The sequence below is a fragment of the Thermothelomyces heterothallicus genome (assembly GCF_042370625.1).
Source record: "Thermothelomyces heterothallicus CBS 202.75 unplaced genomic scaffold P884_scaffold_16, whole genome shotgun sequence".
Lineage (NCBI taxonomy): Eukaryota > Fungi > Ascomycota > Sordariomycetes > Sordariales > Chaetomiaceae > Thermothelomyces > Thermothelomyces heterothallicus.
In genome coordinates this window covers 246,773-264,021 of record NW_027192577.1, presented here as the reverse complement: position 1 = coordinate 264,021, position 17,249 = coordinate 246,773, and the positions used below count along the sequence as shown (strand labels likewise).

Genomic DNA, 17,249 nt, shown 5'->3' with positions numbered 1-17,249 from the left:
ACGATTACGCAGCATCAAACGAACAATAATCGGGGGACTCCAAACGAGTCTATTCATCCGTGGTATCTCCATGGTACCGTGTCATTAATGGTAAACCCCAAATTTCCAGCGGCCGCCAATGGTTGGCGGTCCCAAACCCGCTAAAACGCTCCCACGCCCATTCCCGTCCGATAGACACCTTTACTGACCACCGCGCAGACGCAGCACCAAGTGGAGGGTGCTTTCCTTCTGGATATTGTAGTCGGACAGCGTCCTGCCATCTTCCAACTGCTTGCCAGCAAAGATGAGACGTTGCTGGTCAGGCGGGATGCCCTCCTTGTCCTGAATCTTGTTCTTCACGGTTTCGATCGTATCCGCAGACTCGACCTCCAGAGTTATCGTCTTCCCCGTAAGTGTCTTCACAAAGATCTGCATACCGCCACGCAGACGGAGGACAAGGTGCAGAGTGGACTCCTTCTGGATGTTGTAGTCAGACAGCGTCCTGCCATCTTCCAACTGCTTGCCAGCAAAGATGAGGCGTTGTTGGTCAGGCGGGATGCCCTCCTTGTCCTGAATTTTGTTCTTCACGGTCTCGATCGTGTCCGCTGACTCAACCTCCAGAGTAATCGTCTTCCCCGTAAGGGTCTTGACGAAAATCTGCATACCGCCACGGAGACGGAGGACGAGGTGAAGAGTAGATTCCTTCTGGATGTTGTAATCCGAAAGGGTACGGCCATCCTCAAGCTGCTTGCCCGCGAAAATCAGGCGCTGCTGGTCGGGAGGGATACCCTCCTTGTCCTGAATTTTGTTCTTGACGGTCTCGATCGTGTCCGCAGACTCCACCTCGAGGGTGATAGTCTTGCCGGTCAGGGTCTTGACGAAAATTTGCATACCGCCACGGAGGCGGAGGACAAGGTGGAGAGTAGACTCCTTCTGGATGTTGTAATCCGAAAGGGTGCGGCCATCCTCAAGCTGCTTGCCCGCGAAAATCAGGCGCTGCTGGTCGGGAGGGATGCCCTCTTTGTCCTGGATCTTGTTCTTGACGGTCTCGATCGAATCCGCAGACTCCACCTCAAGGGTGATGGTCTTGCCAGTCACTATAGCAAAGTTAGTATCGAGTCATTCTGGATGAAACGAACGAACGATGATGGCCGACTCTGGTACTACATACAAGTCTTGACGAAGATCTGCATGGTTGCGGTTATTATGAGTGTATGTAGTTTCGGTGAGTCTGGCGATGTTGGATTTTCCGATAGATGCCTTTTTGATGGCGAAGGAGAAGGGTGTGTGTGGAGTATGTTGGAGAAGAGAAAGTGCCTCCGTGGTAGAGGGTAGGCCGGGAAGGTTATATACGTGTTGGGCAAGCATGGTGGAAGTGCCAGGCTGCCGCCCAGGAGTGGGGCTATGAATGCGTCAGGAAGGCGCAACAGCCGCTGAGCGGTCAATGCAAAAGCAGAGAAGTGGAGCGAAGTGACCAGAATGGACCAGTCATGCGGATCCACAGCGGGGCAGGGGGAACAGTCTCGCTGCTTAGGCCATCTCGCCACTCGCAGTGACAGAGCTGATTCAACAAGGTGATTTGTTCTCCCGGTAGCGAAGGGTTCTTGTAACCTCCAAACTCTCTCGGAAGATGTAGTGTTCGATCCTTGCAACGAGCCCAATCCGAAAATTGTTCTGTCAGGGTCCATTATTGGGTTTCCGAACAGCCACCGTCTCGGGCTTTGCCGGACCCCTCCTACCCTTGACAAGAACCGCCTCTGCTCCGCCCCCGCACTTACTGATAAGCCCTGCAAGGCCGGTGACGTGGTCGGCAGCCGACAATTGCAATCAACAAGCCAGCCTCTTCAAATAATCCATGCGCTCCGGCGAGACGATTTTCGATGCCGTACAATAATCGGTCCTCGCGTTGATCAATCAAACCGACGTTCTTGAAATGCATTAACGCTGAACTCAGTTGTTTGCCAAGGTTAGCTCCCGCAACAGTCACCTGATACGCCACCGGGGCCAGCAGGCCCCGAGTCTGCTCCATTGGGTTGCCGGGTCAGGTCAGGAACCCAGCGTGGTTCATACACTACACCCCCCGTGCATTTGCGGTACTATCTACGGTAATGGAATCACGCATCCAAGACGGGGGGGGATGCCTCTGTAGGCTAGACACTAAAGTGTTGGTGTTTGTGAGTGCGGCGTTCCTTTAAAGTGCTCTGCTCATCGCGGAGTTGTTCACACGGATTCTCCACAGCGCCGTCTCGTTCCAGTTCCCCCAACCGAACGCTGGAGACAAGACCAAACGACGGGAAGGATGACAATTTCACTATGTGTATTGTAGGAAATAGTGCGATGCTGCAAATATGAGTACGTCATCCTCTGCGCATGCCCCAGTGGAGTGCAATAGATTCTATTTTGCACCGCAAATTGGCGCTAATTATGGGAATCGAGGAACCAAAGCAGGACAACGGAAGTTCTCGGTTCGGCAAACGACGTCATCAAGCCTATCCGCCAAGGCTGCTCCAAACGCAGCGTTCGTGCACCCCTGTCTATCAGCCCCTCAAGGGTATTATTAATGACCGAAAGGCGAATCAGGAGTGACTTTGTATCAACTTACGTATACAGGATTTATACAGTTTAACGGAGGCCGTACCAAAAGCACATGCTTACCGCCAAATTTGATCGGCAGAAAGAATGCGCTAAGAGCAATCTAACGTGCAGCAGTGTAGGTCAAAGCACTGCGACCACTAAAGCCTAGGCGCCGCGGCGATTTGTCAGTAGGGAGACCTCCTGGAACTTTAGCGACCTTCTGTAATCCGTATACGAAAGCGGTGAGCCAATTCTTTAGTAGCGACATCCGTATACAACGGAGTATAGATGTACTCCGTTAGTTACCTACCAATCTCTAAGCGATTCTTCAATACCAATTCGTCCTGCATTGATCCCCTGATGGCACCAACCAAAAAATATTCAACCTCCCTAATATACGGATTAATAATCACCTGTCTAATTGCTTCGAGTGGTGCAGACTGAGAAAGGCAGCATGTCGTACAGAGTATAACCATCATTCCATGACGCATGGCGTGATCGGGCTTTGCTCGGGAATGCGCTCCTCTCAACCGCTTCCCGCAGTGCGGGAATAAAAAAGGTCCCGGGTACGGTGACAAAATCCCTCGCTCGTCAAGCGATGATAGCGGGAAAGAAGACGAAAAAATAAAGGCAGATCGTACTTGCACACTGGATCCCAGCCTCATCTTCTGGTGGTTGTAAGTCGTTTCTCTAATCCGTAATTCTGTGATCGTAGTAAGATCAACTCGAGAATGGATGTCACGCCCCCCCTCCAGCTTTTTCGAACGGTCCTTCTCTTGCCATAACGTCCTTTCCCAAGAGAAAACACAAAATGATCAACTCAACGGAGGCATAAAGGCGAACATGCAAACAATAACAAAACTTCTTTTTCTATATGCTCTGGGCGTTTCTTGTCTTCGTAAACCACGTTGTGCAGCGTAACGTGGAGCCGCGAGCTGAACAAAGGCCTTTCCAAAGAGCAATCCTATTCCTTGAACCCATTTCTCCTTACAAACAAGCCCCTTTCCAACCCGTATCTCCAAAAGCCCGGTGTATCGCCACTGTGGATGATGGCATCCCAGATCCTTGGTGCCTCCTGGCATGACTGTTTTCGTGAATGTGCAATGGAGGTGTATGCGCGTGGGTGCGCGTGTGTTCTAGTGGTTCATCAAACGAGGAGAAAAAAATATCTTAGTGTGCTTTTTAGTCGTAACTCAATGCCTTCTCGTCATGATGGACGTTAGTCATCGTCGTGGCAGCGTGGGTCCCGTCGTGTGGGTGAACCAGCCCAGAGTGAGAGTAGAGAAGCAAAAAAACAATGATAGCGAGAGTGTCGTCAAGTGAAACAAGTAAAACAGAAAAAGAAAATCAGAAACGGCAAGACGACTAAAAAAAAGAAAAGAAAACGGCATCGCTCAACAGCAGTGTTCAAGATCGAGCCAAGACATATGGGAAGGAGATAGAAGAGAGATTATAGCCCTCGGCGGCCGAGACGAAAGGCTGATGCTCCTTGACTACAACGGCGGCGTTAATACGGATCGCTCACGTCGTGACAAATTCTAGTTGGACCTGATGACCAGCTTCGAAAGGAGCTTGTTTGATAATGAGTCGAAGTCGTAGCGGTCAAACTTGGTTTCGGAACGCGTCCTCAGGTATGCCTCTGCATCAGGCGGGTCAGCACTCGCTACACAAGCTAAAGACGCCATTTGACACTCACCATGCTTGAGGACGTGTTGCCGCACTTCGGTCATGGCTTCGCAGACCGCGGGGTTGTTGTTGAGCAGTTGGCCGTGTCTCCGAGTGTCCCACTCGGTGAACGCGGGCAGCTTCTGGGAGATGGCGTGGAAGAGGCCGACAATGACACCAACGGGCACGGTCTCCATGTCGTTGCAGAACTTTTCAACGGCGACCGGGTCGGGGACGCGGTAGTGGCAGTCGAACTGAATCTCCTCCCAGACGGCGAGCAGAATGGAGGCGAGCATGAAGATAGTTGGCCAGTTCTTCAAACGCTCACCGCTGTAGACGCTCGAGTAGAGAGCCGACAGCTCCTCTAGGACATCCTTCTGTAGCTCACGCCACATGTCGGCCATGGCGCACTTGATCTGGAAGTTGATCATGACGGGGGCGACCACCTTGCCGTAGTACTTCGAGTCCTCGTCGTCGATCTGGCCTTCCATCGGCTCTTCTGTTGGCGGCTGCTCAACCATGGTAATGTGGAGGGTGAGATTGTAGGCCACGACGAGCTTGAGGGCCTTGCGGATGACGGGTAGCCTCTCCTTGGTGTAGAACCGGTACGCCGTCTTGAAGATCTCGGTAATGAAAGGAGTACCCTCGAAGTGGTCGTCGATAAACTGCTCAAAGCCCTCGTCGACGTGCTTGTCGATATACTCGTTCAGAGCTTCCATGGAGATGCCATCCTGGCCGACATCTAGACGCTCCGTGCGAATCTCGAAATCGATGGGGTCTTGATCTTGCAGGGACGACTCGACCCAATCCAGCTGGAAGCAGCTCTCATCCGCCACGTAGACCTCGCGGACCATGACGGGGAGGCAGAAGCCGTAGCCATGCGTGATCCACATGAGCGTCTCCTTCTGCGCAAATCCCTTCACATTGAAAACGGACATGCCGCGACCGAGATGCCGTTCATAGTCGGCCTTCCAGTCCTTCATAAAGTATCCAATGTCCTTGATGTCTATCCGAGTGCAAGGGACTTGCCACAGACGAGCGTGAGAAGGCTGGCAGCCAGCACAAGGCTCGCCCTTGTCGCACGTCTTCTTGAGGAACTTGCAGCGGAGACAAGCCCTGAGCTTCCGGATCTCGCTGGCCTGCTTGCGCTGCTCCGGCAGCAGGGGCCCTCGTCTCCTGCCCACCTTCTTCTCGCCAGTGCCATCCTTCTTCCCTGTCGACGTCCTCCGAATAACGGGTTTTGTGGCCTTGGCAATGGGGCTCTTCCTCGTCCCAGAGTTCCGCCTTGCCGGAGGAGAAGTAGAACCAGAGCCGCTGGAGCCGCTGCCGACCACGGGCCTGGAAGCCGAGATGGCCTTGTTATTGATTGGCAACGGTGCGACGGCGGCGGTGGGGCTGATGAGTTCCGGAGACGTCGACGCGTGGTGGTGATGCTCCCCCGGCATGCAGTTGCAGTGGTTGTTAGCCGTGTCCACGAAGCCGTCAGAGGATGACGAGAACGGGGAGTAGGGAAAAGTGATCTCCTCGTAGCTGCCAAACTCGAGCGAGTTTGCGTCAGACGAGTCGGAATTCGTCCTCAGGTGCAGGGTCTGGCTCGGGTTGAAGATCGCCTGGTTCTGGGTATGCTGCGTCTGCGAGTGCGTGAAGGTGTCGCAGCTAGGATACATGTCCACCGACGTCCAGCCATTGTCGCTGCTTGAGCCCAGCGACAAAACCTCGAGAAAGGTGCCAGTCGGGGAATGGCTCCCGATGCTCCTTACGCGCGGGAGACTATCGGTCTGGAAGTTGAGCGACTGATCAAAATCCTGCCAGTTTGCCCCCCCCCACTGCATCACGCGCGAGGTCGGATCCATCGGTGACATGGTGGGAAATGCCGACTCTAGCTGGAGCCCAGCGTCGAGCGTGGCCTGAGTGGTTGCCGGCAGATACTCCACGGGAGCGGGCTGGAAATTGGACGTGTACGGGTTGAAGCTCATGAGAGCCGAATCCTGGATGAACTGCGAGAGATCGGCAGCCGGTTGCTGCTGGGCCTGTAGTGGAAGAGACCAGTCCGGGACGAGCCCTGCCGGCTGGGAATGAGCGGCCGTCTGATACGGAGACGACTGTTGAAGAGGGCTCGACATGGTGCTGCTCTGATGGCCCGGCGAACCGGCGCTCTGGTCGTCGGGGGATGAAGGCACCCCGCTGGCCGAGTTGGGCGAGTGCATGGACATGGGCGCGCTCATGGTGCCGGCCGGGTCGAGGGGCAGCCAGCTCGTCACCGGGCTCAAGCTCTGGCGGTTCGGATGAGACATGGTGGTGGTTGCGGCGAGCGCGGTCGAGACGAGATCCTGAGAAGGGGCAGCCGAGGAGACAGCTGGATACGAGTATCTTTCGCGGTGGTCAAACACAAGCTGTTCCAACAGTGCGGCTTCCCCCCCAGTGGCGTTGAACTCGTAGGACATGTTGGCCGAAACCAGGAAGGGAAATCCAAAGACGAATAGTCGGTCAAAAGGGGGCCGGAGGGCAGGATTCGGAAGTATTGTCGCGCCGGGCTTGGAGGACGAGGGGTGTCGATGGGGGAAATGGACACCGCTCTTTCTTGTCGGCGTCGAGTCGGTCAGGAGGGGTTTTGTCCTTGCTGAGTCTGTTTTCCCAGCGTTGCGTCGCGGACACAAAAGGAGAAAGCCGACTCCGCCTCGGACGGGGTCCTGGCGCCTTCGTCTGCGTTGCTCGTTGGAAAGGGAAAGGAGGCGGCGTGACAGTCTGGGGAAATCGTGCCAGAGAAACCCTTTCGGGGGTTTGGGCGAGGGCGAAAGAGGGCGGAAGGTCGCTGGAGCGCCGCGCTGTCCAGTTTCCCCGCCCCGGCGACCGTTTCCTCTCGCGCAACTCGCTCCTGCCAGTTGAAAGAGGCGGTGAGAGTGCATCAAGAATCCCGGTCTCGGGGGTTTTGCTGATTGGACCCTGCTGGTACCAGACCACCCTTGTCGTGGGTGGATGCAGAGCGCTATCGTCCAATCACCGGCTACCAGGTTGCCCATGAGTGGTCGAACTTTGCAGCGCGGGATCGTCCTGGTTGCGCCGCGCCGCACTGTACTGAGACCTGCCTTTCTCCCAGTGGTTCACCTGCACCTTTCCCAGCCCCGCCAGCTCAGCGCCAGCCTTCGAACTCCACTACTATGTAGTTACAGGGCCTACCTCCACATTTCCCATGCGTCGTGCGCACGGATTACAAGAACTATCAGCCTTGAGACCTGGATGCTCAGAGAATTCAGATGCAGAAAACAAGCTTCCCAACGTGCTTTCGTCGAACGATGCCATTGGCGTTTCTGGCTCAAACCGGTTCTTCCAGGCAGTTCGTCGGGCCCCAGAACTCTCCGGAGAGAACCTCATGACGACGTGGAAGATACCAAAGCACCTTGGGTTGTTGCATTGCCTTCCTCCGCCCACTTGTTCCACTTGTTCGGGAGTGCTTCCGAGGAAAACGCCAAGGAAACGGGGCGGTTGGGACGGCCACTGTTGCTCGATCAAGAACCCTGGGGCGAGTCTTGCATTTCCTAGAGCCTTGAATCGTCGAATCTGGATTCTGCTGCAGTGGCTGAGGTGGGGTACCTAGACTGTCGCCCACCAGACCCTGGCACTGGCACGCCTGCTTTCTCTCGATTTGGTGCGTGATCTGGCTGGACAGCACGGCCCGAGGCGAGTTCGCCGTTGGTCCAGCACAACGCCAACAACGCAGAGAATTCCGTAATCCATCCATCCGTACAGTGCAGTTCATTCCAACCCCAGAGCACTGTGTAACGTCTCGGGGGCCTTGGGCATGGCGTCCTGCCTACTTCGCTCCGAGTTATCTGTTCGGTTGATTCAGTTGCCGACGGCCGTTCCGGTCATGGAAGCGTCCGCTCTGCCCGGCCTTCAATCGGCAATGCCTACGGATTACACTCGTGCAAACCGTAACCGGACGGTCTTGAAAGTGTACGTTGAGAGCCAACGTATGTACATACGGAGTACGTGCAGAACTTCTCTTCAATTAAGGCACCTGCCCGTCAAGAGGATGTAATGAACTCGAGTTATTGTTTCTATTTGGCATTGAGGGCCCCTTCTGATTGGTTGGTTCGGCAAGGAGAGTATCACGAAAACACCGATTTCAACACGGCAAGTGCACTAACTACACCAAGGACGGAGTAGCATCAAAATAAGTGCTCATTCTCTGTTCACTACTCCATTTCCTACATGCCTCGTCGCCCTCGTCCATTCAAGCAGCCCTTGGGTTACTCTCGGATTGGTGAGCACTCTGTGTAGTACGGTCCTGTACTTGAAAGTATTTAGTGCGTGCCAGGTCGCCCTTTCTTACTGTGCGCCGGCTATCAGATCCCGCTGGGGGTGGGACCCTGCCAGCGGCTCAGGAACCCTTGCAAGTTGTGAGAAGCTCAAAGAGCTCAAGAGTTCGGGTTCGGGAACAGCCGGTCCCGCTCGAGGTTCCGAAGAGCTCGAACTTTGCGAAACTCATACGCCTTTCGTACCTCTATATATACACTACACGATTAGCACGTGGGATGGCCAATTGGTTCTGGCTGAAACCAAAGCCACCAACGCCCGAGCCCGGATCGAGCGAGAGCCTTCCATTTCTCGGTCTTTCAACGGAAACAAACCCAGTCTGACCCTGGGGTTGACCAGGCAAGCCTCCCGACGATCCCACCCAAGGAGGGACGGAGAAGCAGCCGAGGCGTAAATACTAGTTATATTTTCCGTAGTTTCAGTTAAGACTAGTGTACATTAGTGCAGCGTTATCCGCATCCAGGCATACAATCGCCAGGCTCCCCTCCTTGCGCTCGGGTCTCGATCAACGGGCACAAGCGGGACTCCACCAGTTACCGCCACCATCATGTTCACATCTGGCAAGGTGGCCAGCACTGTCTGCTGGTTTCTCATAATCCTCCTATGTGTTCCGTATTCCGTACGCACGAGGTCATGGGAGCCAATGGGTCGGATCTGGTCCGAGGAGACCAACGAGAGAAGAGACTCCTCTCGACCACAAGCCGTGGGAGCAGTTCCGTCCAGACAGTTAGAAGTAGACAACAAGACACGACTTCGTTCATGGAAGATGTTGGCCCCCCTGCCGCGCGACAACGCTTGCCGCTCAAAGCAGTACGCATATTAACAACGATAGTGTCCAGTAGTGTATGTGTTGTACACTACTGCGTGGTATCCTTACTCAGACCAGCTTGGATGGCGAGTCGTTCCTGATCTGGATTGGCCGGATATGTGCGTGGACTGGATAAGTATGCACTCCTGAGATAGTTCTCCAGGGACATGAGCCACATGCTCAAACCCCTTGTCGGGGGTGTGTGCCCTGCGCCCCGCAGCGTGTGTAGTGTACGGAGGTAGTTTGCGGCTGCCGGGGAACTTCCCGAAAGATATCCCGGCGTAACTATGCAGAGAGACGCTCTGGAGAGCCTCCAACACGACTGGTCAATCGGGTTGGGTGAAAATACGCAAGTCTGTGCAAATTGTGCTAGGGATGTAGTTATGGCATGTAGTTACGGATTACATACATACATAACTCAAGCCTAGTGAAAAGAGGCCCCGGTCGTTGTTGAATGCCAACCCAGCCTGGAAACGGCATTGCCGGCTTGTCAGGTGAACATGATGTGAGAGGTCAAATGGCGTCATGACATCCCGTCATACCTCGCCGTTCTCTTGTTGTTACTGCATTGCGTTTTGGGGAAGTTGATGGACTCCCTACCCTAAATTGGGCGTCGATCTCCGAATAGTGCAATGCCGTGTCTCAGGGCCCCGCAGGTTAGCCGCTCGGGGCGGATAACCGGGACCACCCATTTCGGTGATCTGTTTGATCTGCCGGCAACATTGGCGGACGGGAGAGATCTCGTTGAGCAAAGCGCGGACATGCCCCAAAACACGCTGGAGCCTCTTCAGCGCTCTCACTGTTAGTGTAAGCGAGGACACTTACTCGGTACTGGTGTATGTAATCCCTACATACATATATGCACAGTCCAACTCGGATGAGTTAATACACTTATGACGAGCTAAAGAAGGGGCAAAACTGTGCCAGGGTTGTGAGTCGACCGATTGCCGCACGGCAGAAACTCGAACTTGGCGGTAGTGTCAGTGTACCGAGGTATCCGTACGGAGAACGGAGGTAGACAAGGTCGATTGAGTACGTCGAGACATGTCGGCATGTCCACTCGGACGAGCACATTCAAAATCCGGGCCGGTGGTCGGGATACCGTCCGGCCATCCTATTTCCTTCAAGGCTCCGGTCCGGACTCGGCGGGCGACAGGTGGCAAGCGAAGGAGGATATCAATCAGAGCAGCCAAACGGCGCTTCGTCTAACGCTGATCCTGCGAACATCCTATCGGACTTCGTGGGACAGAAGGAAAGTAGAGAAAAGAACAGAAAAGGAAAACAGAAAGAACGCAAAAGTAATGTCAGCAGTGTGCGAGGGGTCCACCATCAAACTGCTAATGAAGACACACTGCGTATATGAGAGGAGGGAAGAAGCTGGTAGCCCGCTTTGGGAGGTGGAGGTTGCCTTCCCGCGCTTCTCGTTGGCAGCCGCCCCAGAGTGGTCTTGGCGCACAACCCACAACGTCAAAAGCAGCTGGGGCGAGCCCAATCACAACGCTCGGAATGCTGCAAACACATTTCAGGTGAGCTATTCCGTCGTTCCCCAATTTCCATTTGTGGCATGACAGAATAATGTTAACAAGGAGGTCGTCACAACTATTGTTCTCCGGCCTGGCCCCTCCTCGTGGGAGAATCCGGAGAATCCAGTGAATCGCAGCGTGCGCGAAAACAAAGCAAGGCCTTCAATGCGTCCAAAAGCCGTTGCGTTTCCGTGGAAAAAGATGGCAGCGGCCCAGCAGCGACGTCCATCAGCATCACCATCCCCGGCACTGCGCAGCCCGGAGAGCGAGAGAGAGGAGGAAGAGATCGAGTTCGACAGGAAAGCGGCAGGGATCATGATCCCAGACCTTTTTACCAAGTTTCCGCCCGTCCGGGATCCGCTGGTCACGGCTACGTCCACGGTCCAGGACGAGACCATCGAGGCGTGCCTCCCCTTCCTGAGCGGAGAGGACGAGAAGCTCCAGTACAATGAGCACGGCGTGCCGCGGCTCGACCGAGACAGGCACGTCAGGTTCCTGCACCAATGTCTGGGAAGGTTGCCTGGCCGCTTCGTGGCCGCCGACGCCAGCAGGCCATGGTTCCTGTACTGGTGCCTGTCGGCCCTGACCATGCTCGGGGAGGACGTCGCGTCCTACAGGGACGCCATCGTGGCCACGGCGCGCTCCATGCAGAATGACTCGGGCGGGTTCGGCGGCGGCGGCAGGCAGCTCTCTCACCTGGCGACGACCTACGCTGTCGTTCTGTCGCTCGCCTTGGTCGGAGGCCAGGAAGCATACGAGGTCGTCGATCGGAAGACGATGTGGAGGTGGCTCTGCAGTCTGAAGCAGCCAGATGGCGGATTCCAGGTTTGCCTCGGCGGCGAGGAGGACATTAGGTATGTCGACCCGTAACCTTGGGCGTTGATGATAATGTGGTGGCAGACACCGAGCTAACCGCAGAAAAAAAAAATCATTAGGGGGGCATATTGCGCAGCGGTCATCATCACGCTACTGCGCCTCCCGCTGGATCTCACGCCCGAGTCCCCTGCGTACACGGGAGACAGCAGCGCAAATCTGTTTACCGGAGTCGCAGATTACGTACAAAGATGTAAGCAGGAGAGATGAAATGGTCGTCGATAGTCCGCGGACCGCCTGCTAAACCCATCCAGGCCAGACATATGAAGGCGGCATATCGGGTCAGCCAAACGCCGAGGCCCACGGGGCATACGCCTTCTGCGCGCTTGGTTGCCTCGCGCTGCTAGACCACCCGGGCCGCAGCATTTCTAGGTATGTTCCGCAGCGTTTCCGGATGGGAGGGTAGCTCTGCATCCACCCTTAGTCTGCCCACCCGCTCGTGGCAAAAATGGGAGCACGACATGCTGACGAGACGACCGACGGGTGATGATAGCTACCTAAATGTTCCACGACTGATAGCCTGGCTGTCGGCTCGGCAGTACGCACCCGAGGGAGGCTTCTCCGGGCGCACCAACAAGCTGGTCGATGGTTGTTACAGCCACTGGGTCGGCGGGTGCTTTCCCCTAATCGAGGCATGTCTCAACAGCAACAGCAGCAGCAGCAGCAGCAGCAGCAGTGGGCCGATGGCCGCAGGCGGCCCGGCCGCCACAATCACCACCACCACCATCACCGACAGGCATAGGCCGCCGCCGGCAGACGAGAGCCTATTCAACCGGGAAGGCTTGATCCGCTACATTCTCTGCTGCTGTCAAGACCAGACCAAAAGGGGGGGATTGCGCGATAAACCGGGAAAGTAAGTTTTGTCATGGTACACGTTGCCGCTCGCCACTTGTTCCCTTCCGCGGTTGCCCGCTCCCCACTCTCCATTTTGTTTCTTCTCCCCTCTCTCTGTCCGCAGAACCCGCCACTTCATCCCCGTGCGTGCTCTGTCATGTGCCATGTCACACACACACACACACACACACACACACACCCCCCCCCCTTTGTTGAGCGGGGGAGAGGAGAGACACAGGCTGTCAGACGCCTACCACTCCTGCTACGTCCTCTCAGGTCTCAGCTCCGCCCAGCACCAGTGGGAGCTAGACGAGCTTAACGACGACAACGACGGTGACGACGACAGCAACGAGCTCAAAAAGGAAGAAGCAGCAGAGGGGGCGATGGAAGCGGCGTGGGCGGTCCTGCCCTACCTCGACGGTCCACAGGTCTTTGACAGCAAGGATCGCGTGCGCCCGATCCACCCGGTCTATGCCATCCCGCAGCCGTGCGTAAGGGCAATGAAGGAGTACTTTGATAGGAAGCAGGGTTTCTAAAGGGACAATACGGACGGTGGGACCTAGCTCAGGTGAGTCTAGTAGCTGGGTTGACATAGTGAGGAACGCGGATTAGGGGGGCGAAGGTCGTTTGTCCGTCTATCTTGTTTTGCCCTGTCCGCCGTCTCCCCCACTCCCCACCCCTGTTTTTCTCTTTGTCTGTTTTGGGATGAGTCGCTGGGGAGGGAAGGTGAGAGGGCTGGCAATCGAGACAGCAGAATGCACCTCGCCATATTCAACCTCAGCCGGTTTTCTCTGTAGTTGTGCACGCTCACTTGCCCACCATGCGAATGAGCGAGCCTATGGGATATGCTGCATTGCTGCCCTGGCCACTGGGTGGTAGGCGTTCGGCCCAAGAGGTCCGTAGAGTACGTATCGAACCCGTCGAAAGCTGAGACAGTGAGGGGATCATAACGTGTCAAATGAGCCGTTCTACATGGGTGTCACAAACCTTACACAGGCTCCTTGTCCATACATATTCAAGTACTCTGTATAGTGAGAGCTGCTGATATAACCATAGATTGAATACGGCGGAGCATCGAACCAAAGCCCTCCCATGTACATACATACATGTGAGTGAGTGCGTATATGTGTGTGTGTGCGCGCGCGTTCGTTTACATGATTTGCACTATTGTCAACAATGATATGCGCGGAAACCCACCAACGACGTAGCTCAGACGGCGCTTCAAGGTCTTGCGGGGAAACAGCAGAGCAGCTGCTAATCAGCTCTGCCTTTTTTTTTTTTTTTTTTTTTTTTTTTTGCACGGCTTACCTTGGATAGCACCAGGTGCTGCATGTGCAGCGGCGGCCGACTCGGCGGCCGGTAGGCATGACCAAGGCGTGGTCGGCCATCAGAATCACGGATCGGGAGCTAGAATATCCAAGCGCCTTCTTCCTGGATTTTATCCATTGTTTTCTTCCCTTTTGATCCCCGTCAGATTTGATATATAACCTGAGGTACGCAGATACGGAGGCCCAGTCGGGCGGCCGCTTCCGAAGAACAAATACATGTAGTTCCGGCTCTCACCTGCTATATCGCGAAGAAGCCAGGCAAAAGTGGAATGTCTAGGCCTTCTGAGGGAGAAACTGGGTTCATTATCACCACCCATCATCGGCGGAGGTAAGAAATGCCCCTAAGACGCACCAATCCGGTTCGTCAACTGGGGCCGCTGGGCTGCGACGCGTCCACGGCAGTCAACTCTTGTCCATTGGGCTCCTTTACAGAGCGCATCCATAGGTTGGTATGTATGTATGTACATATCTACCTGGCTTACACACACGACTTGGGTTTACAGAGCTGCTCCACTTACCCTTGGGCTTCCCGGGCTGCCTGCTCTCCGAGACGAGGACCAGGTGATGGTGGGTGTTCAAGATGCCCGATCTGTCGACGCTGTTTCCGTCCTTCCCCCTCCCCTCTTCGTTCCTCGGACGCGGCCACTTCTGTAGTCCTGCAACATCTGGCCGGTGAGCCAAGCCTCGACGGAAGGGGTGCCAGCGCGTCTCCGGAAGTCGACGGCGCAAGCGGCTCTCCCCGAGATCTTGCGCAATGGCAAATCTGTGGCAGAAGGTTGCATAAACAGGTACCTGTTGCATGAGGTGTCGAGCGGCACAGCTTCTCGAGGTGGAAGTCGGACCCGGTCGGATATGTATGTGAGCGAGCGAGGTGAATTAAACTGAACGCCTTGTCGACCACGGCGGTTCTAAAAGGGGGAGGCGGAGGTTGCAAGGTAAGCAGAATAGCGACAGAATTAGGGGGTCGAATGTCGAGGTTGCGACGCCCCGCGCGGGCAATGCCGTCTGCCGTGCCCTGCTCCTGCCCTGCGCTTCCTCCGGCCGGTTTCCCCGGCCGTTTTGGCCTTATTCCTGCCTGCTAGTTTTGATTGCAGGCTCTCAACGGTGCCCGAGTATGAAACGACCTACTTCATCAGTCCTCCAGGAGTGACGTTGCGGGGTTCAAGCTTGCGTTTCCGACCCTCCTTTTACCACCTCTGAAACATCCCTCGATCCCTCGCCCAGCTGAATTTACATACATACCTTGCGTACATACACTGCACACCGCATCACATCGACGTAGACGCTGTCGGTCGTGCAGTTCGGAGAACCCACTTCGAGTACACTTGCTGGAGTAAAACGAGTGGTGCCAAAGCCGTTCTGCCCGCTGTGCGACATCTCTCGCGTTGCCAACTGCGAGGTATGGCCCTTGATTCGCCGTTGGCAACGGACGATAGAGCTAGCTGACTGTCCATCCATTGGAAGCCCTGCCTTTCCTCGACGTTTGTTTTGGAAGCTTGGATGCCGAAATACGCTCGGGATTGGGCCGTCGATTCTTTCCAGAAGAGTCTCTCACAAATAGTGATGCTCATAGGCCCAGCGTGTTCCAACCACTCCGCGTCCGGATTCGGAAACCCGCGTCGATGGCGACAACAATAGGCCTCGGGGATCCAAGTTGGAACACTGGGGCCAGGTTCTGGTGATTTCAGGCTGCAGTGTCTTCCGAGCTCATGGTTTTCCTCCAGTTGTACCTTCTATGTCGGTATCGAAGTCCCTACTCCGAGGCACTCCCCGTACTTTACCTCCGGGTACCTATGGTAGGCGGTACTACCTGCCCGAGGGTGAGAGTAGCTTCCACCGTAATTGCGTCTGCCCCTCGTTGCTGTGCCTTCCGCTCTGGTGGTTCTGGTGGGGTTGGCCCCACGCCGAGACAATATCGGGCGGGTCTTGTTCCAGCCCGCCTTCCCCAAATCACTTTGAGCTCCGAATTGCTTGAAACTTTTTTTTGGGCCGCCGGCGTTGTGGCCAGGTCGTCAATCGTTTTGCAGTGCCGCCATCGCAATTCCGTCCGTCGCCCAGGCGTTTGGCAATTGGCTCCGTTTGGAAGCTCAAAAACTTCCCATCACTCCGCTCTCGCTTCGGCGAAATGTCATCGTGGGGCTCGACGCCGGGTCGCAGGTCGCAGGTCGCAGAATTGTGCTTTCGGTGCAACCATCCGTCGGTGTCTATTCGCCGTGTTTTTGCCTCCCCCCTCCCCCCCCCCTTCTCACGGCTCGGCCCATACTTGGAGTCTTGCTTTTAATATCTAAGAAGCATTGCCAACTCATCATTGCATGAGCGTTCAAGGTTGGCCCGTGCCTAGTCGCCTTGCGGCCGCATCCTCCATTCACAGCCCGCCCCGCGCCGTTAAGGACAGAGGCAAAACATGCAAGGGTTCCCGGACCCCAGCCACTGTTCATGCACCTCATCGCCCTTCACCGACTTCGTGGTGTGGCCTCACGCCAGTCATTCTCTCCCACGCACGACCCAACCCCGCTGGCTGCTTGGTTGCCCGACAGGAAGGGCGGGGGTTGCCGAGTGGCATTGGCCATCCAGACGATCACGATCGCGGATCGTCTCCGGAGGACATAGATGCACTGCGGATTGCACTACACCAATCCTGTGATTCGCCCAACCCCGCGGGCGAGTGCCTGCTGCGTGTCAGCGAAGAAAATGTTTCCAGAACCGCTCTCAGGGCCCCGGCGCCGTCCTTTCAAACGTTGCTTTGCCGACGTGATGGGCATGTAGTGTACGGAATACATAGTAACACTGCTGTCGGCGAATCGCCCATGAACCTCGTCTGCATGGCCCACACAAGCACCCTGTGCAGATTTCACCCGGTCGCCTCCGTCTTCCCTAGTTTTCCGTTTCCCTGAGTACCGAAGCTGCTTCACCCTACTCCACACGCTGCCCATTCGTATCCTCGTACTACACAGTAGCTACCAAGCAGCAAAGGATGTCATTCTGCCGCACGCTGCCCCTTGTTGTGTGGTTCGATGTAGTAATTCTTACCATTTGACATGAGGCTAGGCATGGCTCAAATATCCACACCCATGGACGGAATTTGTAAGTACATACATCATTACTTTCATTAATGTGGACGGCACCATTGTTGTACTAGGCACTACATCTCGCGGTGCATGACACTGCAACATAGCCGGGGAATGTCGTGCAGCAGCTCATTTCTCCCCTTGTGTCGCCGCTGAAGTTTTTCTGCGCATACTCGGTACGCAGTGGGCGACTTATGTATGTATGTACAGTACTTGTACGTATGTACGCAGAACGTAGGATCTTCGCTCTCCTCTGTCCTGACCCTGACGAAACAAGGAC

General features: G+C 55.5%; 4 protein-coding genes across 4 annotated transcripts; 2 read left to right on the top strand and 2 right to left on the bottom strand.

Annotated features, from left to right (window-relative positions):
* Positions 1–180: 180 nt before the first annotated feature.
* P884DRAFT_278618 (ubiquitin-related domain-containing protein) lies at positions 181–1,172 on the bottom strand (the record flags this gene model as incomplete). The annotated part of the gene is made up of 2 exons (XM_069443204.1): positions 181–1,076; positions 1,151–1,172. The coding sequence occupies 2 exons, from the start codon at positions 1,170–1,172 to the stop codon at positions 181–183; spliced, it is 918 nt and encodes a 305-aa protein (XP_069296350.1).
* P884DRAFT_261147 (uncharacterized protein) lies at positions 1,151–1,541 on the top strand. The gene has a single exon (XM_069441530.1). The coding sequence runs from the start codon at positions 1,217–1,219 to the stop codon at positions 1,385–1,387; it is 171 nt and encodes a 56-aa protein (XP_069296349.1). The 5' UTR covers positions 1,151–1,216; the 3' UTR covers positions 1,388–1,541.
* Positions 1,542–4,091: 2,550 nt separating this feature from the next.
* On the bottom strand, positions 4,092–6,662 carry P884DRAFT_203806 (uncharacterized protein; the record flags this gene model as incomplete). Its single annotated transcript, XM_069438524.1, has 2 exons — positions 4,092–4,192; positions 4,250–6,662. The coding sequence occupies 2 exons, from the start codon at positions 6,660–6,662 to the stop codon at positions 4,092–4,094; spliced, it is 2,514 nt and encodes an 837-aa protein (XP_069296348.1).
* Positions 6,663–11,067: 4,405 nt separating this feature from the next.
* On the top strand, positions 11,068–13,582 carry P884DRAFT_309819 (terpenoid cyclases/protein prenyltransferase alpha-alpha toroid; the record flags this gene model as incomplete). The annotated part of the gene is made up of 5 exons (XM_069445174.1): positions 11,068–11,724; positions 11,785–11,932; positions 11,994–12,111; positions 12,233–12,592; positions 12,812–13,582. The coding sequence occupies 5 exons, from the start codon at positions 11,068–11,070 to the stop codon at positions 13,107–13,109; spliced, it is 1,581 nt and encodes a 526-aa protein (XP_069296347.1). The 3' UTR covers positions 13,110–13,582.
* Positions 13,583–17,249: the final 3,667 nt, after the last annotated feature.

Excerpts from the sequence above, each read along its gene's own strand:
- P884DRAFT_261147 (XM_069441530.1), top strand. The coding sequence starts at position 1,217 with ATGTTGGATTTTCCGATAGATGCCTTTTTGATGGCGAAGGAGAAGGGT.